Raw genomic sequence first — 23080 nt, 5'->3', positions numbered from 1 at the left:
AACCGTTAATGGATTATTGTAGTTGGTCTCCTATATACAAATAGCTAAGTGAAAAGCAAACTCACTGTGAAAGCTGGCGGTTATCCATTCACCTATAACCTTCAACAAATTGCTGACACACAAAATTGCATCAGAGCGCATCTGGACGGGGAAGTCTGGCCCTCCCGTCACATTGCTGCTCTCATCAGAAAAATCAGATGTAAAATAGTTTCCACAGTTAAATTGTAATGCTATTATGACAAAGTGACGCAGAATGACAATGATATCCAGTGGCTCCATAGCCTTTTAAAATATGAAAAGTCTTGCTTGTTTGGTAACTTTCAGACGAATGGACCACAAGGTACAGTAATTTAATGAGCCAACACCAAAAGCTTCTAAAGGGAAAAGTAAAAGCAAACAACAGTTGGTGAACACAAGTATGTTTTAGGAAAAAAAAGTCTAAGAAATCAAGAGTATCTAATTCTCAGCCTCTGCATGCAAACTGTACATTTCCCTCCCTGTGCCTGGCCGTTAATGTATCCTTTCCCCATCTCATGTTGATGCATGATCAAATAGAAATACACGTGTCTTTGATGCGATTTCAATTTCTAAGAATATTGATTAGGCAGAATATTGACTTTTGTCTAAGTCTGGTTACAGGTTTTGTTTCCAACTGCAAGTGATAATGGGTTTTCTCATTGTTTTGTTTTGTTGCTCCTATAGAAAGAATAAAAGAAAAACATTTCCCACCGTCTTCAAACAGGCTCCCGTTCTACAAACCTAACTTAAGCAAGACCCATTAAACTGCTACAAAATTTAAAGGGAGGCCACGCCTCAGACATGACCCTTTCTCTTTCTAGCACAGTTCTCTTTGCCTTGGTGCCCTGTATTTAATTTCTCTCATTAAAATACATGGGGCGAATCATGCACCTACGGATGAACAGCTTTTCTCTCCCTCCCAAGATATTTTTCTTTAAAGGGGGAAGAATTAAACATCAAAAATCCCCAGCAGAGTAAACTACAATGTGTTACCAAACAATCCTACCAGTTTTATAGGGATCTGGTGAAGATTTTGGCCATATACAAACGCAACGTAACTACCATATTGAATCTTCCTCAACATTTTCCCTGACCTCTGGTCAAATTGGCCTTTCACAAATAACCATTAACATGTGGTAAAACTATGTATAAAGTATAGCAAAGTTTTCCCGCATATAGCAATTATCGCTGTCAAGGAAATAACTGGTAGTTCTCACCATCGTCACAGAAGCTGCCAACAAATAACTGGGAACACGATTTTCTTCTTTATCTAAGGCATTAAGGGCCACAGGAACCTAAAAAGATACCTGCTACTGCAGAAAGCATTTGATTTTACATGGAAAAATGTAGAACAAATTAAGAGAGCAGATCTAAATACATTTGAATGAGCTGTGTTCCTAGTGCAAACTGCGGATAAAAAGAGATCTTGAATCCTAGTTACCTGCTGTTTGTAATGCTTTCTTGGTATTTCTATCATCGTATCTTAATATACTATTCTGTAAGATCTTAACTTGCAGAGAGTTCATACTTTTCATTCTTACATAATAGACTGGCTGACCAATGTGCAGTCATCATTTTAGTTTTTTCCAAGACAAGCTCAAGATCTACGCAACAAGGTCAAATAGCCGTCTTCCTATTTTGAGTAGGATGGGAATTTTGACAATTCCCCTTTAAACAGGCAAAACCATTCCAGCACTGAGCTGTACTCTGTCGAAAGCTAAAGCGTGGCAGATGCCTTCACAGTAATTGCCAATCAGCATCTACGTAACAGCTGAAAACACAATACATCACTTTGATCTCCTCAGCTCTCAAAGTATTCACAATCAAGGAATCTGCATGAAGAATATGAAATATGCAACATTTCCAAAAATTGTCTCCATGGAACTTAAATATGATAATGTATATTTTGTTCGAACTTCATGAAGCATTTCCAATCCTTTATTATGCATATGAAAGGATCTGTTTTAGCTTGCAAAAAACAAACATGAAAGATGCTTTATATTTTAGAGACATCTAGGTTTTCATCGGATAACATAGGTGAAATAATCGTTTAGAAAAGCCTGAATTGCTTTGAGGGGAAGACATTATTACAGAACACGCTTAATTAAGTCCCACTGCTAATTTTGTAAAATGAATACCTTGTTGAATTAGACTACAGGGAAATAAAGCATGCATACCAGCTCCACGTGCTTAAAACAAAAAGAAAACGCTGAGAAAGGGTTGACTTACATTTTGCAGGTAGGTCATAGCCACACGTAATTTTTGCTTGTCCAGTCTCACAGCCACTCAGGTTGCGACATTCAGCAACTAAGCAGGGCCCGGCAGCTCTGTGTATACAGCCATCCACTACAAAAGCAAACCCAGAAACTTTTATTTATTAAAAGCCAGTCTTTATGCTGCCTTCACAAACATTTACTGCTCGTTTTTACATTCACAGCACAGACCTACTGATCTATAAGTAGATACCCAAATAGATACAAACATTTTTTTTCTGCCAGCATTAGTCAATGTGTTTATCAAAAAAATAATATTTAGTCAACTCCTGCTAACTGAAAAGAAAACAGCTAGAAAAAGTAAGGCAGAAATAAAGTGTCAATATTAAAAAAGGGTCTTACTCAAGGCTTTAAGAAATTCTCACCACAAATTATGAAAACAAATTTGATCCCCAGCTAAATGCCAAACTCTCTTTTACTACACACCTCTGATACTCCTACAGTTATGCAGACCATTTAATGTCACTGTCCTATCAGTGCCTTATACGGAAATTCCAAGAAACAATGCTTATGGATTTGAAATATTAACCATACCTTGTTTTGACCTATTTTCTTTTTTACATCTTTTAATTTTGCATTATTCATGCAATACTTTGGAGTTAATTAAATAATAATTACTAAAGGTTGCAATTGCAGCTAAGTATGCAAGAAAATTAGTAGAGTGCATAGATCTTACTGCCCTTGGGAGCCAGCAAAAGAATAGTAGCAGCAGCAAAGAATAAAAAAAGGCTGCTGGCACAGCATTTCTGCCCTCGCAACATGCAATCAAAGAAATCATTTACCGTAATTATGGCAAAAAGTTTAAGGAAAAGGAAACAAAAAAAATAAGGGAAATATCGTGTGCATGAACATATTAACTGCAGTAAGACCCTAAGTCAGCAGCAATGACAAAGTTCAACCACGAGAAATAATCATCATATGAACTAGAATATCAATTCAAAAAAGCTAAAATAAGCTAAAGTATAAAGGCTAAACAAATACTTATGGACACAAGAAAGGAAGATTCTCTACGCCCACCATTCAAGATTTTATTTCAGATTTAACCAGTTCAAAGTTACAGCAGTTCCCAACAACATGTTTGAAGCAATTAAACCACAAAAGTTTTGAAAAGCCAAGTGGAGACGGGTTTTCAAGAGATGCGCGAAATCTGTTCACAGCATGACCTGTGTAGCTTTCTGCAGGCTAGCATAGCAAGATTTGGGCAATACAAGGCTTGGGCACTCAGCACACCTACCGACCCACTGGCATGCAGGGAGACCACGTAAATCCCTCACCCCAAGACGTTCTTTGAAGCTGGAATGGAAACGACGACTGGTCCTTCTGCATTAAGAGCACAGCTGGTTTTGCAAGCTGTTAAGTATTTCCCTGAAGCCACACAGCCCCAAGTGGAGGGGCAGACATCATCTTTATCTGAATGAAGCCGCCTTCTACTAAATGTTAAAAACTCGATTGCCTTTTTTGAGGTGTTCTATGCCAAAGTTAATATTCAGATGACACAGTAAAATTGGATAAGCGGTTCCTTGTAATACTCCAAACTCATCCTGGACACGGTGCCACTTATTTTTCAAACGACCCTTTGAAATGTTTTATATTAGACAGATAATTACAGAACCACGTAACGTTGCACTTTCCGTGACAAAATCTTTGTATTGAAAAGAATGTGGATGCCAAGCCACCAGTCATAAGCTCGTTGTGCACTGTCTATGCCAAGACGCCAAGTCTTCTTACTCTACCTTAGCTGAACTTTTGGTTTTAACCTACCCAAAATCTCTGCTCAACAGACTCCAAGATGCTAATGCAAGAATAATATTTTCTAACCTCGGGGGGGAAAAAGAATGCTTGAAATCTATCCTGTGCTCTTAATATCCGATTTAATTATTTTAACTTAATTACTAAATGCTTTTCCAAACCAAGCAGGATAAGTAAACCAGTATGCGTTGAAACCTCAAGTATATTTTTATAAGCACCACCACCACAATCTTTACCAACATTAATATTTCCTAAGACATTAACATAAAAACAGCACTGATGCTTAGGACTAGCACTTTCTGCATGATTTTTTACAGAGGAAGAATTCTTTCACCTCAGGAGTACTGGACAAGGGCTCAAGTCCACGCAATTATTCCCTTGGCAGTGGATTAATCATTTCCACCCCTGAGATTTTTCTTGTCCCTAACAAGTAGGCACCCTCCGCTGAGCGGTGTCTGCACAATGATTTGTTCAGCTGCCTTCTCAATGAACTGGTCTGGATAAATCAACCTCTTTTTCTCCAAACTCTTCCCCAAACCTTACCCCACGTCCAGCTCAGAGCACAGCCAAACAACAGAACCGGCAAAAAGAAACCACTGCCTCTGGCAGGGAAGCGGAAGCAGAGATTCGCCACTTCTAAATCTGCAACGTATTAACGTACCCATTATGTTAACATACCACGTGCCCGATCAGCTGTGACGGCCAACACATAGGCAGTCCCAGCTCCCCATCTATAAACCATGTCACGATGGAAGAAGCTTGCTCTTAATGCACACACAGCTACGATACAGATGGTCTATCACTAGTTTCCTGGAGTTGGTTCCACACAGGTCCACGTCCAGTCTTTATAATCGAAGCAGCCTCCAGAAAGGTGAAAACATAATTGAAAAAAATTAAATTCTTAATGGAGGAAAATCAATTCTATCATAAGCAATTTTGACATATGACAAGGAAAATGGAAGACATCTGACAAAACCAAACAAGTAGACGTGCATACTTCCCTTATAAGGGTGGCATAACAAAAAATGATTGAATACTCCAGACAGGCGTAGATGGGAACATAGACATTAGCATTTGACATACTTCAGTGACTGATGACATGGAAGAACAAAGGAGGGGGCTGACAACCACCAACAAAAAAAGAAAAAAACCCCCAAACTCAAAAACCCAATCACCAAACCACCTACAATTTTTTGAATAACCTCTTTTTTCTGTCATACTTTATTAAATGCTTGAGCAGCGATGACCTCTGATCTATGTACACACTTTCCACTTAATATAACTAAATAAATTATGCTAGAAATATTCTGTTTCCAATAATATATACAATCTATAGCACAAGTTTGATAATTCTCAAAGCTAAAACTCAAGCAGTGAAATATCTTGCAAAATATGAGCACTCTGCATAACATAAAGAAAAGAAATTGGCAAAGGTAGAGTAGATTAGCAAATCTAAATGTGATACTTCAGCCTCTGCTAAAACACGTCTTAGCTGTATTAATTCAAAAAAACATGGAACGGGCATGCACACAACATTTGCATGAGGCATTTTGTTTCCTGGGAGTGTGCACTGACTAGTAATGTGAACGTACAGAGAAGTAACCATTGTTAGCATGGAAACTTTATGGAAATTACAGAGAACGGCAACAACCTCAGGAGGGAAAAATGATGGCCAAAGACATATTGTTATTGTGTAGTAAGGAGGAAGAGATTTACATGATAATAATGGCATGCTGCCAAATTACTTTTATAGGAAAGTGAAGAACCTTTGATATATTGGTTTCAGATACTGCATCTGCATCATCAGTTTGATATATAAATGCTCATCTGCATTTTTCAAAACAAATTTGGAAAATGTTAAACCATATCCCACTGTTCCTTCCCTGGAATTTCTTTGTGCAACTGGCTGAAAAACCCAGGTCCTGATGGTCAAATCTGACTTGTGTCATGTGACAGTGATAAGGAATTATGCATTACCACTGTTTTGTACAACCAATGAAAAATGTCATTTTACTCCGAAGCTATCACTCTGCTTCACTGTATGCCTTTTTTTCTACAAGCTGCCTTCCTGTCCAGGTTTATGGAAATCACATATATATACACTTTGGGTCATTTATATACACAAGTGGCCTGCCATTTCACAGCTACGGGAAAGATGTGGGAAAATTCCACAGACAAAACTATCAGTCCTAACTGACGTGAAATCCCTTCTCTGGTCTGCATGATGATTAATTGGCATTTATACGTACCGGTAACACTTGAAGATACAAAACACAGGGCTGCTAACCATCCTTATTAATACTGTGCTTCTCGAAATGAGTTTCATGCATATAAACCAAGATTTTTTAAGGATTTTTGACAGCCTTAATGCTAAATGAGTCCTGCCTGGGGCCACCAAATACCCACAGCATGGCCCCTCTTCTCTTCCTCTCCCAACAAGCAGGCTGCCAGGCTGCCTAATGTTCCCCACAACCTACCTTGAGGTAAAATAAAATGCTTTGAAAAAGCATACAACACTTTTGCTTTCAGATGACTGCAAAGACTTAAGCAGGTCCACTTGTCTTTTGAAATGTGATCCCCTTATTCACTGCCTCTCACGTGTAGAGACCCCCTACAAATGGGGTTTCTACATTTACTGCTTCACCGTGACTTGGCTGGATGAGCCCATGAGCGAGGTGTCTTAGTTTTGAAGACCTGCATACATGAACTGTATTTTTAGGGCTGAAGAATGAGTGAAGGAGCTTGAGATTTAGCTCTGTAGTTCAAGTTGTTCATGCTTGCATGAAGCTATGAAAAGTACTACTCCAACATTTTGTCATTAAAAATAATATTAGCGATCTCATTGAATGCATCCATAAGTTTTAGGAGCCACTAGGGACAGCACTTTGTTCTCCCAACAATTCAGCAGAAGCTGGTAATGAAGAAAAACTCTTTTCATAGCTACTGCAGTCAATGGTATTGGTTGCACAAAGAAGTCACCTGAAAATAATTGCTTAAAATACATGGACAAAATCAAGTATCAAAATAAAACTCCTAGGCAAAATGACTAAATGTACTAAACCAATGTGTTAAAAATACGGAAATCTTTGATGACACCTTTCTCACTGCACACTAAAGGATGCTAAAAGGTTAAATCCTTTCTTATTTGATTTATTGCAAAGCAACTGTATTTGTTCTCCAGAATTAAAAGGTTAAAGTTATATAGTAAAAACTAGCTAATTTACTGATGTACAATACAGAATAAATCTATTTCTTATAGAAAATGTCTTAAAATTGCAAATGAAGCAAAAGCACAGGAAACACAGAATTAAGGGTATCAGGGGATGCTATTTAAAAAAAACAAAAACAAAAACAAAAACAAACCAACAAAAAACCTCAGCAAAACTAGCCTCGCAGTGCAGATGGTAATAAAAAAGAGTAAGGTAATCAAACACCACAGCAAAAAAATATAAATTCCCCTGAGAAGAATGAGGTCCAAAGTTCTCTGGTGACCTTGTGTGCAAGTCTGGATAAATTAAAGTTACAAGGTAAACAACATACGCCAATTTCTCATGTTATATTTCAAGAATCTATATATACTTTTTCCATAGTAATTCCTATTCTCTGGTGCTTTTCCAGATTTTCATTTCTCGTTTTCACTAGAAAATTCAGGAGATTTACTTATTTAAGAAAGTTAACTGTGCCTGATTTATCTATGAAGTGGTTTTCTGTTGCCAAAAAGGCCAATGGAATCCTGGGCTGCATAGGGAAGAGTGTGGCCAGTAGGTTGAGGGAGGTCATTCTCCCCCTCTACTCTGCACTGGTGAAGCCACAACTGGAATACTGTGTCCAGTTTTGGGCTCCCCAGTTCAAGAGGGACAGGGAACTGCTGGAGCAAGTCCAGCGAAGGGCAACTAAGATGATTAAGGGCTTGGAGCATCTGCCTTATGAGGAAAGGCTGAGAGAGCTGGGACTCTTTAGCCTGGAGAAGAGAAGGCTGAGGGGAGACCTTATTATGGCGTACAAGTATCTAAAGGGTGGGTTGAAGGAGGATGGAGCCAGGCTCTTTTCATTGGTTCCCAGTAACAGGACGAGGGGCAATGGGCACAAGTTAGAACACAGGAAGGTCCGTTCAAATACACGGAAACACTTCTTTACGGTGAGGGTGACAGAGCACTGGCAGAGGCTGCCCAGGGAGGCTGTGGAGTCCCCTTCTCTGGAGATTTTCAAGACCCGCCTGGATGCAGTCCTGAGTAATGTGCTCTGGGCAATGCTGCTTTAGCAGGGGAGTTGGGCTAGGTGATCTCTAGAGGTCCCTTCCAACTCTGAAAATTCTGTGATTCTGTGATTCTCTGGTACTGTTCTTCCACATGGCAAATGTCGGGAGTGAATAAAACCAGCAAACTGTCAGTCGATCAGATATATTGCGAGGGACACACCAGAGGAAGTTGGTTTGCCCAGACTGTAGCACACCTCTGGTATATATTCCCTCAATCCTTGGGGACCTTTCAAAAATGCCCATTGCAAGGATGTGTGTGGAAAGCGGAAAAAAAAGAAAAAAAAAAAAAAACGAACACCCCCAAATCCACCCCCCACCCTTCTCCAAAAACCAACTCCCAACCAAAAGCAACTTCATTCTGCAAAACTGGTAAAGTACCTCCAGGAAGTTCACTGGAATCAAGTGCTGCCAAAGTTGCAACTGCACCTCTGAGACCAATGTCAAAGGGAAATAAATCCTGCCCAGCAAGAGACAACAGCTGCTGGTCTAATGAACAAAGGTGGGGATCTTATAAAGACTACAACACAGATGCCGGTCGGCTGCCGCTGCTGGAAACGGCAGTTTATATTACTGAGATGGCCTCTGCCATTGGGAAGTTTAATGAACTGAAGATTTTTAATCAATGCACTGGTTTATAGGCCTCCAACATAATTAATTTTAAATGCTTAGCATTTATACAGTACTTTCGGGCCAAGATCTCAAACAGTTTAAAAGCACGATCTGATTTAGCCTTAAAACTCTGCATTTTAGAAACAAAAAGCACAGATGAACTATTCATTTTGAGATGGCTGTTTCACTGAATTAGGTTCACGTTTCATCACAGACTATCTAAATTTATAGTTCCTTAAATATTCTTATTTTCAGAAACTCTTAACAAAACTGAGAGTTTAAAGTCTTGATGCTTAAGCTACTGATTACCTAATGTGTCAATCCACATTCTCCATATAGTGCCTATCCGTATTTAAGAATCAACATTTTGAGATTGCACGAGGGGCCCCATTGCAGGCAGAATTAAAATTCTGGGTCCTCCCAGCTCCAACCACTAACCCATGTTGCAGAGTGAGTTCAATGCAAAGTAAGATGTAATAAAACCATTATTCCAGTACAAACTGCAAGGAACAAACCTATTGTAACAACGGCACATGTAAGCCTTATTGTAAAGTCATACAAGGGAAACTTGTATCTTAGAATATTGTTTAGCTGAAATCCTCTAATGTTAGCATTAGAAATGGTGAAAAGTGTTGGAAAATAAATTTTAAAACCAACTGGGTAAGAGAAGGCTGCCCTTAATCTGGATGCTGTTCACATTTCAGCATAACAAAAACAGCTGAAAGATCCAATATAATCGATGTCCGTGCTATAAACTGGCAAAAAGACATATGGAAATAAAGAAGTCAACCATGATTCAAAATAAAGCTCACTTACCCATGGACCTGTTAAAACTTTAAGTGTTCTACATTTATTGCACACAACCAATCATTCTTACTTTGACAAAAACACAAAACAATAGTAAACTCCCAAATTTTGGCAGATTTCTTATTTTAGTCAAATATCTTGGGATACCAGAAACTCATATTAAAAATTTATGAAAAGCCAAGTAAAAGTTGCTCTGTCACGTTAGCAATGACGACTGGTAAATTACTTCCATAAAGGACTAAGCAATAAAGAAAGCGTTTGTTTTATCTCACACTTAGGACGTCAACTTTCTTAGTCTCCGAGTGCTCCACTCCAATTTCGTAGAGTTATAATGTCAATAGGATTCACACATTTGTCAGCCCACTCAAGCAGCATAAGGGCTCAGAGAAACATGGGTCTGATAAACCTGTCTGAATGTCACACTTTTGGCAGGAAAAAAAGAACTAGGAAAGGCTCCAATAGTGTTTTCCCAGTTTTTCCCAGTCCAAAATGCTGACATTAAGGCATGTGTGAAGGAACCGTTCACTTCCTTTTAATTGTGTTAGTGTTGAGACACCTGACACACCACACTCCCCTACAGATGGAAATGAGACAGCTAAGCCTTAAATACCTCACTGCAGCAAGCAGAAAAAAAAATGCATGTCGTTGTTTATTGCAAAGTGAAGCCATAAACTGAAGTCTGGTGAAATTTCAGGCTATTCTACGCTATTAAACCAAACTCGGCTCATGTTTATCTCAACTTGTTCCCCCGGCTTCCCAAACTGCCTATTAAGAAGCTGCAAGTTTTTTTAACGTGGTATCACCCTGATAGAAATGGGTTTGGTGACTCCAGAATCCTTTCCTCAACCGCCTGGCAGTCAACAGGACTTCATTTCCAGCTGGATATCGCACAGATTGGAAGGACAAAAAGGCTTAAGTACATTTCATTGCTAGGATGCCTACTTTGTCCTGGATTTCCAGTCATGTAACTGAGTAACATTCATGTAATTGTTATAGGACTCTCCTTCTTCGTCAAGAAAACAACTCTGAAGTCCAGCTTCATGCCTCTTCTTACACCTACTAAAAAAAATAAAAAGTGTGTGGAACACATTAAGACCACGTGAAAAAATGTATAGCTGTGTCCCTCTGAAAAGGCAGGAAATGGGGAGGGTTAGTTACACTCTCTGCACCACCCAGTTTAGGGACGCAAATAAAATTCTATTAGTTAAGCTTTAACCTACCATTTCAGGTTTTGCACCACCTTGAACTTAATGATATAAGTGTTTAGGGAGATGACATCAGAACTTTTTTTTCCCCACTTTCACAGCCCTTTGCAAATTAGGCTCTGCTTAACACTTATTTCTAATTCCACACAGAAAAGTCAACTCCCACCTTCACCTGGACCAAGCGCCAGCCGCCTTCAGCCCCTCACTTTTTTCTTTTTTTTTAAACAAGCACCTTTGTGCTTCCTCCCTCAAGCACGGGAGAAACTCACAGTAAATATCCACATTATTGTTTTTGAAATCTCACTGAAACTCTCTTTTGCCACGATGGCTATTAAGCTATTGATGATGTTAGGCTGCTACCTTCATATCAATCTCTGCCTAGTGCACAGAACTACGGAGCCTATTTTTCCTCCTGCACTGTTTGGAAACATTAAGTTAAACTCTGAGAAGCAGCAAAGAAACGTATCTAAAAAGATAAAACACATGCCTGAATAGGCTTAAAAGAAGAGGTCAAGATCAGAGAAATAAATTACCAGTGCTTCCATAGAATATTCATCCAATGGCAACTCACAAACCTGAGCAAAATGTCACTTCTGGATCACTCTGGACAGGCTTTTTCCTTGTGTTTTTTTTGTGAGCATTCTGGGAGGGCATCTCAGACTCATACAAGCATTTGGATTTCTATCTGCCAATTTTGTGTAGGCCTCTGTCTAATGTGGACAGAACCATTAGCAGGGAAATAAATACTGCAGATTATTCTGAGTAAAAGCATGCTGCTAACCTAGAAAAAGAGAATGAAAATAGAAAAACTACTTCAAAGTTTTTAAGGAAGTTGTTTGCTTGGGTTTTTTCCCCGTTTACAACACACACAGACAAGCACTTCCTCTCTGTTGTTCAATAACTATTTTTCTTTTGTTTTTTGGTAATACATCTTTTCCTCCTCTGTAGGTTTCAGCACTTTAGGGCTCCGCATGAAAAGACAGGAGAGCGCAATGGTGTGCTCCATTACTTGAAAACGTTTCAAAAATACTAAGTGCAGGGGCCAGTCATGACAGATGAATTGTATTAAGCCAGAATAGGTATTTGCATATTTGGAGTACAGTTATTAAGCAGTCATCGCACAGTGATTATACATAGTTATTCCCTATGATCAGCTAGCAGTTGTCAGGCACAGGTCAAGGATTTAGACAGAGCAGGCTACCAAGTAATAATTGTAAAATGACTGTGTAAAAGGGAGCCTTAGAACTGTGGTGCATCCTCACAGGCCAACAGGCTGTTGGCATGTCATTTCTAAGAGTTTTAAAGGTATATTGAAAATAAATTTTAAAAAACGTTGAAAGTTAACTACTTTTTTTCCCCACTGAAATGCAAAGGGATGTGATCTAAGATCTTCTCTTCACAGAGAACACGAAGCAAAGGCATTGCCACAAAGGTCTTTGTGGATTTGCAGCCTGAAGGCTTCTGTAGCAAAATACGACTTCTAACTAAATATAACCAAACCAGACATGGGAGAATGTGATGTTTCTCTTATCAGGTGCACCAATCACCAGAACACTATACATCTCACTGCTAGAATAAAAGTATACATTAAAGCTTTTGAGAACACCTGGAGAAGACACTAAGCCTGAGCCAGATGAAGGAGATGTATGATGCAAGGTGCATAGCTGCACTTCCCTGAAAAATCTTGCAAAAGAAAGATGGGCAGGTCCGCCAAGAAAAAGCTTCTGTGACTTATCACCTCAAATATTACATCCTAAACACATTTTATAAGCAATTTGTTTGTTTTCAAGAGTCATCTCCTCCCTTCCCCTCTAACCCATGCGTGTGCAGCTTGACTATGCGACAGCTCTGAATCGTCGTGCAGGTTTAAGTGATGCATTATCTACGAGAGAAGATGAAGAAAGTCACAGAAGAAAGGTTAGTTACAGAAGCAAAGTATGTCCAGTTCTGCGCATACTTCAAAAGGGACATAAAAAACCACGGGGATTGTAGAGACTCTGAATTAGGGCAGCAGCTGGAATATACAAAGGAATAAGACTAAATATCAACAAGGAGCTGTCCTCTTGCTTGCAGTAAGGCTTAGCAGGCTATAGGAATAGTAGGAATTAATTACTGAGTAGCGGCTGGTTTTCTTATTTCCTGGACCATTTTCACTTGTGCTAATTTACTTTTCTCGTGAACCACTGAAGGGAGAAAACTTGGTTGAGATACTTCTCAGCCTGCAATCACAGAAACATCCTCTCAATTTGGAGTGCTGTTTCAAGCCAGATTAATTAACAGTATTAATTATACAAAAATTGCCTTGCAATAGGTAAATCCAATTGAACACATAACAATGTATTCAAATGGAATAAATACAAAGGAAGAAAAAGGTAAACACTAGATTAACTGGAAAATGATGTATGAACATGGTTCTTTCAGACAGTGTTTTAACACAAGCCTGAGAACTAATTACCCATAAAAAGTCTCAAATATACTTTTCTTTTGTTGAGAGGCTATGACAAATCATACGTGCAATGCATCTAAGACAAATGCTTGCCAAAAGATAACTTAAAAGATCTAGGACACAATCAACATTCAGCAATGTTGAAACACCAAATGTTTTCCAGCAGCACGCACAAAATATCATATACACCAACTATGATTTCCCCTATAAACACAGCATCATTTCCTGATACAGACTCATACTACAAATCAAATAGAGACGAAAAACTATTTACTCTCACTAATATGTCAGACTGCATTGCAGAATCTGACAAAACTATAAAAATATTAGAGGTATCAGCACAATCTTCACACATAATTAACTGTATATGGAGTAAAGGCTATTAACTGTATATGGAGTGAGCGGCCAACATCAGATCCTACCTTCCTTTTCCACTCCTGGACAGACTGTCTCTGACAGTGAAGTTCTGTTCCCAAGGTAAATAAAAGAGCATTATACTGACCTAAGATTGTCAAATATATTCATAATGATCAAGTGGAATTTAAGTGACTGCATAACCATGAACAAAAAGAAAAGGACTAAAAACTCTCGAGCATTTATTTTTTTATTTAAGGTCAGAAGATAAGACAATGGAAAGAGCGTTAGACAAAAGATGCCTTCCACATTGCCCACTGTACTTGGGTTTTTTTTTTGCAGCATAACCACTTTGGATAAAAATAATTTTAAAAAGGAGAATGACACAAAGCCTGATAATAGCAAGTGATCTTTAGAGTCAATGGAAGACTCAGGACCCAAAGGTTGCAGGGGGAACTTCTCTGAGCTCTTCACCATCCAGCCCTCCACAGGGCCATACCCCAACGGCCGGTTTAATCAAGTCCCGCACAAGCTTTTTTAACCTACAAGAAAGGTAAGCCTGTAATTAATGAACTTATTACTTATCTGAGCTGGCTGCAACCCTCCTTATGCTCTGCGAGTTGTGGGAAGTGAAATTAAAGTACCAAGCACAGCTTCAAATTACAATCTAATAGTTTTCGAGTAAGAAACAAGACATCCCACTCAGATAGCTATATTTACCAGTTCGGTAATTCTGGTAATTCCCTCCCCAAATAACTTTATGTTTGTCCTAAAACACTATTAAAAGAGAGATAAGGAACAGAAGAACTAAAAAGCTGGTTAATCTGTGCAGCATCATTATGTATTATTTAGTTTAATATCTTCTTGTAGTAAATACAAAATCATTATGTGCCATTTTCTTCAAGAGAACATTGTAGTAAATTTGGTGTTGCAACAGAACCATTAAAGTATAATAGTGTACACAGAAAAATTCTACTGATTAGCAAGCAAAAATATGTAATTATAGCCACAGTGTGCGACTCAGTTGGCTGGTGTTTTATTGCATACTGCTTTGTAAGACTACTTTGCTGCCAAAACTAATGAGGAAAATACTGAGTTGTTACTTCCAGTTGTACTAGAGGTTTTTGTCTTGATTTTATTGACATTTATAAAGTGATCATCACATGTAACAAACAAGCCACAGTGCCAACACTGTGAGCTGCAGTCTACAGTAATTAACGAGTAAACAGCATCAATTCCATAGCAGTGTTCCACAGATACATAATGTATCAACTGAATTTTTAAGAGCTAACTCCGAACAGTAATTTACCCAAAGCGTCTCAAGTTCTCTGCAGTTTGAGCAGTATTAACGAAATAATACAAGAGCACCAAGACATGACTTTAAAAGGAAAAAGCAGCTCAACATTAGCCCATAAATGTTGCAGTAAACATATTCAAATGTGCATATGTCAATAGATAAAAATACAGTTTTTAAAGAAAACACATATGATCATAAGTAAAAAGATTGAACAATATATATCCTGTGATATTTGGTATTATACTCAAGACTCCAGATTTTCCTTTCCAGCTCTCATTGGAAGAGGGGGTTGGGGGGGTGCGGTATATTTCTAGCATGGTACAAAAAAGATGGAATGTTCCAGTTTAAAAAGCTCGCAGAGAAATAAAAATAACAGAAAGTTCATCTGTTTCTGAAAAGTTACGTCAGAACCTTTAAGAACGACTCATTAGATTTACTGTTCTTTTAACCATATGCGGTTCATACCTAAAATGAAGCCTGTATCATTAGAAAGAAGTAATCATTCTAATATGCCAAACAACAAAGTGAGAGGACATGTAATTCTGGCTGAAGACACTGAAGCTCCAAAGACTGCATCAGTGATGGATCTGGGGCTTAAATTCCACTTCCAAATCAGCATCCTTTCCGGAAATATTTACAGAACAGAATCTTTACCCATATTTAAAATAAAAAAAAAAAACACCAACAAACAACAAACCAACAGCTTATGCCAATGGTGTCAAATGCAGAATAAATTTCAACATAATTCTTAATATTACTCCACCCACTGTCAGAAAGTATGCTTTTAAATATAGCTTTGCCTGCCTGCTTTCATATTATTCAAAGGCCCGCAAATAGGAAGTCGTAACAGGATTATGAGAAGAAACTACAGTGAATTTGGCAAGGAAGCTCAGAAAAGCATTGTGAACTGCTATCTACACCCAGGGTATAATAAAAGCCCCATCTACATTTTTCTATTAGAATTTAGCACTTGGGCACATCTTCATTAGCAAATACAAAGGACCAATAAGAGCACATCTGTTAAGTAAAACAACTGGTATTGAGAACCTATAGTATAACTACTGTACACGTTTCAGGCTTTTTTTTGGTGGTAGGGAGGGGGTTTGGTTGGTTGGTTTGCTTTTTATTGATATTTATTTTGGGTTAGTTCTTCTCTGGTCCATGGACTGATTATCAGTTTTCTGATGGAATGCATTAAAGAGACATCCTCCAGTCTAGTTTTACCTAAAAGAAACCTAGCTCATGTGCTGCGAGATACTTGATAATGCTAAATACCAAAGCAGTGAAGAGAGTCAGGGGATTTCCTTCAAAAGCACATGCTAGGCCCCAACTATAAACAACAAGGTAGATGCACCCTTTAAGTATTGTTTTTAGTTGAAATTTATTGGAATTTTTCAGGATTTTTAGCAATGCCTGAGTTAGCGTACCTGCAAATAAAGGGGAAAAGCCCCCATTCTCACACCTAAGTAAAACAAACCGCTGCATTATAAGAGGACAGCAGTTTTGTTACTGAGCCCTAACAACCTGTATGAATCAAAGTCCAAAAGATCAAAGTAACGATTCACATCAAACCCCAACTCCGCACCAGCCACACACAGAAGTCAGCAGGATAGGATATTCACCCCTTAAGGTCTTAGTTGTAAACAGGCACTAACAAACAACTGAGCAATGGCAGAACAAAAACATTCAGCAGTCACCCTAGGGTACAAGCATAAACAAGCCTTGTCTTAGAATGAGTAATACGTTCTGCTTGCAGTGGTGATGTTCAGGACGGAGCGTCGGGAAGCAACAAGACTGAGGGAGTGATGGAGAACCTCTCTCACAGCATCGAGACGACTTACACAAATAATCTAATGCCATGGTTCTAGTAACTTCTGATGGTAAGATGATTGAGAAAAGTAATCGTCCCTGCCTTCACAATATTATACATAAAATTTTACACAGCTAAGTACTTGTGAAATACACATCTCGGTTCAAACTGAATAAGCAGAATGTGTGAATACGCTGGTGAAACGCTTCGTAAGACAGTCTCCAGAAGACCTATGGTTAACTTACAATCCCACACCATAAATATTTCACGTGTTTCAGTATTACCAGCATCACGCTGTAAAGACAAACTCGTCACGGTCCTAGGGAAAGATGATGCTATTCGCGCCAATAAATGGACACCTTAGATTTACTAGCTTTAATAGCATCAGTGTATTTTATTTTCAGCAAATATCCTTTCATAGAATCAGAGAATAACTTAGGCTAGATCGGACCCTGGAGCTTATGCAGTGCCACCCCCTGCTCGATTTTCCTTTACAAAAGAAAAGCATGGCTGAAACAGATCTGTCTTCCACCCTTCTGAAGTGAAGAAAAGCTACAGAAAATGTTGAGAAGCTGTTCTACCACCTAAAATCTTTTTATTGTTATTATTTTTAATAATTATGTTTATGCTCCAGGGTAAAGCAACACCCAACACCTACATGTTATTGAAAAGAAATGTTTTTCAATTATTAAGATGGAAGAACGAAAGCTAAACAATAATTGGCACAAAAGGCTCACTCAAAAACAGTCCCAAGATGACACCTATTCAGTTTGGCCAGGCACCTATTTGCGGTGATAGCAAGAACCACAAAAAATAGGTGTAGCTAAAGTATTAAGGAGGATGAAAGGTCTGAGCTGACAGCAAATGCAAACCAGATCTGAATACTCCCATCAGACCTCCATTTGTGGAGGCCAGACTATTATTTGTTATCTGCAGATTGAGGTATGCGTAACACGGGCAGGGACTGCAGGCAGAAGGATGAGCGCAAGGATCCTTAATGAGGGACAATCTAAACCCTCAAATCTCTCAACACAACACAGGGTGATTCAAAACAGAAAGGGCTGACTTTCAATACAGCTTTCAGCAGAGAACTGGGGCTCTGACCCCCTTTCCTCATGTCTACATTATTTTTCTTAATTTTGCTCTTCCTTTGCAACGAGTACAAGTTTTTTATAGCTACCTCTTCTAATTAGACGGGCAACTTCCTGATCTATTGACCTATTGCACAATATGATTTTAATTAGTTCACACTGGCATGCAATGCCTGGAGTTTAAGTATTGTTTTGCCTGAACAGATCTAGTTGCCTGTTGAAAGTGTTTATATAAACAACCCAACAAAACCATTTTAAAAAATATTATTGTATAAAATCCAGTGGGATATAGTTGATTACTGGCCCGGCTGTCATAAAAGGGTGAGTGACATTCATGACCTTCTCAAAGGCAGTTTTCTCCATTGAACTACACTTCCTGCTTGATTTTTTTATTTAAAATTAATAGGATTCTTTTTTGTCAAGTACTAATATATTGTTCCTTCTCCATTAATGCCTTAAGTGCATGCATGTCAGCACAGATACAGATATTACAAGAATATTTGTTTTGAATAGAAATCTCATTGAGCAATGTTTTACAGACCAGACATAATTTGAATGCAAGAGTTTTTATCACATCAAAACAACTCCTCAAGGCTTTACACAGATGTTTTATTAGAGGATTTTATGTACTCCACAAAGGAGATGGACACCACATAGGAAAACGCAGAGAGGGAAACTGAGGGTGAAGTGAAATGTAGTATTTTCAATACCTTCCAGACCCTCCCTGTATCTCCAGAAAGCCCCACGTCTCTGGTCTAGTTCTTCCATGCCTCCAACCCGGAGGCAGGGTAAAAGCCACACGCGCTACACTGAATCTGAAATATGGGCCAGGAACACAACGGCAACGAAACATATAGTGGCTGAGTCTCCCTGGATTTCACCCCCTTTAAGAGAGGCTTTAGCTTCTCTCTGGACATCAGTTTTCAGAAATGTGCAGAAACCCACTTCTTTTGAAAGCTGCAGCCCTCTGTCAAACACGTCTGCAAATAATCAGTAGATTAAATAACGTGTTGGGAATCAACAGTAGGCAAGAGACAGCACAAGGAAAGCAGAATAAGAATGTTTCAAAATCTGCGGACCGCTCATGTAGGACAGGCCACAGACAAAGCACAAATGGATACTATCACATATTTCCTTTCCAGTTTGACAAGAAATCCCCGACAAAACTGTCTTGGGCTTCAAGGAGCCCCAGGTTTCACTCCAACAATCTGCCCATCTGTGAATGAGTAAGTGAAGCGTTTGCACCTGTGGTCACAACATTTATGAACTACAGCAAAGATCCCGGACGTGACTGCCACGATGACTCAGTGAACATCAGGGTTTGAACTTCCACCTCTAGCACTTATTGGTGGAATATTGACCGAGAAGTCGTTCAGTCTGAACGTTTTCGCCTGTTCAGCAGATTCTCTATCAAATGTGAGACAAGTTAGTGTTGCAAGCCTACTTGAAAGCAACAAAATAGCTCCAAGAGACAGCAATTTCACTTTGTTTAGGTGCCATAGAGTTAATCACTGTGAAACTAATAATGTTCTGTTGATACTTCAACTAGATACCCCAGGAAAGCACAGGAAAAAAAGTGAAAAGAAAAAAAGTTTAGATAGCCATGTTCAATCTTTCCCTTCTATTATTCATAAACCTGTGGGTTTTAAAGGAGAACACAATTATTAGGGGTTCTCGGAGAAACCTGGCCTAATTAAATTTTAATTCCCACAGATCAGGAGGTATACTTCTCCCCTGCAAACACAGAGCCACGTTTGAGCATCGTTTCTCAAAAAAAGAAAACGTTCTTTGGCAATCCCACAACGGATTTAATCCAAAATTCGGCACCATCTGTATGTCATAATAGGCCTTTTGCGATTCAGAAGTCCAACCAGCCTGATTGTCTACAGGGCTCCAGATAGTCACCTTGGCCACAGGGACCCTCAGAATCCCGTGAGGAATTTGAAATCACTGCAGAATAGCTCCAAAAAAGCCCCTTCCTTCCTCTTAAAACTTCTTTCCACTTACTGGTCTCCGGGTATGCTTAAACTTACACTGATGTAGAAGTACTTTAATAGTAAAATTATATCACCCGGGGATCGATCCCTTCCAAAACAACAACAAACCAGCAAAACAAGCCAAAGGGACCGCGGTAGGGGGAAGAAAGGAGAGTAGAGATTTGTGTGTAAAGATTTTTGTCGAGTATAAATGCTAGGACAGGCCAGAAGACCCAACAGTCAGCGTCACTATTCACATTTCCATTGAGACATTCCGAAATTAATCTCAAGGACAAAATAAACTGTTCCCGTTACGCAGCAGACAATAAGGAGAGCGACTTCTTGCAACATGCAAGAGTCCTCGACTCGGATGAAAACTTCACCCATGTCGCCAGCAGTCTAGCATAGTCTCTAATGCCACTTTCTAAACACAGCCTGGTCTTGAGCTTTGTGAAAGAGTTAAAATTAAAGCACTGCTAAAACACACTCAAAAACAATGTCTGTACAGGGCAGAGTTATCACTACAGTCAATTAGGTATTCATGGTTCTGCTCCATTTCTGCTGCAGTAGGTGTGATTGTTATACTTACTGTTTCCCCGATTCTTGCGCTTCATTTAGTTACACTGGTCTAGATACTGCTTCACTACACACCAAAACAAAACCCGCTCCAAAGCGAAGCAGAAACGGATTTACAACGTACAAAACAAGGCATGATTGTTCAAAACCCCCAAACTGGATGCAATACCACACGGTGCAGCGCAGAGGGTGCATGTGGATACCTGAAAGGTCTCTTCAAAAACGAGGATTTTGCGAGCATTCTCTCCCGAATGCTGAGACATTTGAGGGAATGCACAAAAGCACCACGCTAACTGCAGCACGTACTTGTCCTTGGCACAGGTATGGGAAAACAACAATTAAGCTTTTGTCAAACATATCCTTTTTCCAACAAACAAATTCTTCCTAAATACCTGTGCTGCCAATGTCTCCCTCACACATACAGTTATATAGTCTTTCTTAAAAGAGTACAAAACAGTCAAATTGCATTGTTAAATAACCAAATGTATTTTTGCTATCTTACTTTCGATTATTCAACATTAGCACATAAATTGACAGCTATTAAGCAAATGATAAATGTTATCTGTTCATACAAAGAGTGCTTTACTGAATCAAAACCATTAACAGTTCCCAAGAGTGTAAATTTAATTTTTTATAAAACTGAAAAGGAAAGCTAAAAAAAAAAAAAAAAAAAACAAACAACAAAAAACCCAAAACCCGCATAGATGTTATTACACTCAGGAACATATGCAGAGATTCCCCAGAAGAGGCAAGGAACATAGCTGACCTAACACAGTACAGCTTAAAAATCATTGTAAAAGGAATTTAATGTGTGTACGACTAGAAAACATGAAATTTGATTTCTTTTCCTTATGCCTCAGAGCTTCTGTTGTACTTCTAGTTGATTTTACCAAGCTGAAGAAATACTACAAATTTGAGGCATAAACTTTCCCTTGTATGGTTTTTTTGCTACACAATAAGTATCCTTTGTGAAGCACAATGATCACATTAAAGAATGGGAACTTAACAGAAAGTTGTATCTTTTCAAATACCCTTACTTCAACTCAGAAAACTCAGAAACACTGCAGAAACTGGAGGGACAGATTTTGAAAATTCTTCCCGACCGGCAATGGTGACAAATAATTGAAGTTACAGTCTAGAAGATGTCCCGCGCCCCTTCTGTCTTTTCAAACATGATATTATCATGGTACTCTGAAGTCTGTCAGGGAAAGAAATTAGAAATATGCTAACAAAGAATCGGCATTGTTTTTCTGCTTGGCGAAAAGCGTATCTGCTCGTAGCTGTAAGATATCCCTTGCCCTTCAGATGACTTCTTGACCTGTCAACACCAAAGTTTACAAAATGCCCATCATCAAAAATCAGCAAAGCCAAAGAGAAAACCTTTCTATTGGTTCTGCTCTGTCACACCTTTGATGCAAATGAGCGATATGAGGTCTCAGACTGTAAAGTGAATATCCTACAAGAGAGTTAGAATGTGGTTTTCCCTGAGAAAGGGAACAGAGGTACTTCTGGATAATAAGACAGGAAATGTGTAAATCCCATTCCACTTTCTCGTTTAGAGAGTTTAATAAAGCAGCACTATATTGTGGCACACCAATTTTTTTGGCAGCATTTGGAAAGATAGCACCTCCTGAGCTGTGAGTACCGTATTTTACTGCACCCTGTCAGGTTAGATAAAAGCTGTCTGCAACTTTTATATTTTTCCTAGACAGAAGAGTTACACAATACTGCCAAGAAGCTTTAGAACCCTACACGCTAGCCTATCACTACTGCCAAACAATTTTTTAAAATTCTATTTCCCCCTCTGTCTAAAAGGTGCTCTGGCAACTCTACAAACATTCAAGAAAGCACCATATCCTCTAGCTACTCTGCAACACGCATTGAGACAGGGCCTCAGAGAGCCTGAAGTCGTACAAATTCTTAAACTATTTATAAAACAACCTCCCTATGAAATGATTTTTCTTTTTTTATTTCCAGTTGTACATTTAGAGAAGAAACATTCTTTAAAAATTAAGTTCCCCCCTCCAAAACTAGCCCAAAAGGAGTAAGGCGCAAAGTAAAAGGAACAGGGAAAATAAGGAAATAAGAGCACGCAGTAAATACATCCATTATTTTAGCATGTTAAATACAAACGGAGAGGAGAGAAACCAGTTAATAGCGCCTGATTATTCCAGTAGGGCCACTTAGTAGTAGTGATGGAAAGATAACACTTGCTTAACTAATGTTTGTAAAGTACTTTACATTCCTCAGATAGAAGAACTATAGACACGCAAAGTATCACCATCATTACACTGCTGCCGCTATGACTTTGGTAAATAATTAAAGGCTGTGACATTACTCCTGGTAAGCATATCGTAATACAGCATCTGGGGGGTGGGAGGAACAGACACGACCGATTCCTCCGCCCTATATTTTATGCATGAGGAGTGACACTTCATGGTGTGGTCAGAGCATGACGGCCAAGAGGGATAGCTTGTAGCTGGTAATGTTTCCTGGAGAGACTGCGGAGTTCCTTTTGTTAAGGCAATAAGCGATCAATAAGCTCGTGAGGTAAACTGCAATAATACGGGTCGAATTTCAAAGCAGTCTTTCTTTTAAAGAAATTTGGGTT

At 38.9% G+C, this 23080-nt stretch overlaps 1 protein-coding gene across 3 annotated transcripts in view; it reads right to left on the bottom strand.

Moving 5' to 3' along the window:
• Window positions 1-23080, bottom strand: part of MACROD2 (mono-ADP ribosylhydrolase 2) — an 891867-nt gene that overhangs the window by 616678 nt on the left and 252109 nt on the right. For all 3 annotated transcript variants that reach the window (XM_082481410.1, XM_082481412.1, XM_082481411.1), the window contains exon 5: window positions 2248-2364. In XM_082481410.1, coding sequence (XP_082337536.1) covers window positions 2248-2364 — 117 coding nt within the window. The remainder of the gene's footprint in view (window positions 1-2247; window positions 2365-23080) is intronic.

The sequence above is a fragment of the Vanellus vanellus genome (genome assembly GCF_965231255.1).
Source record: "Vanellus vanellus genome assembly, chromosome: 3".
Classification (NCBI taxonomy): domain Eukaryota; kingdom Metazoa; phylum Chordata; class Aves; order Charadriiformes; family Charadriidae; genus Vanellus; species Vanellus vanellus.
The sequence above is the reverse complement of the archived record's forward strand: the minus strand, read 5'-3'. Positions and strand labels throughout refer to the sequence as shown.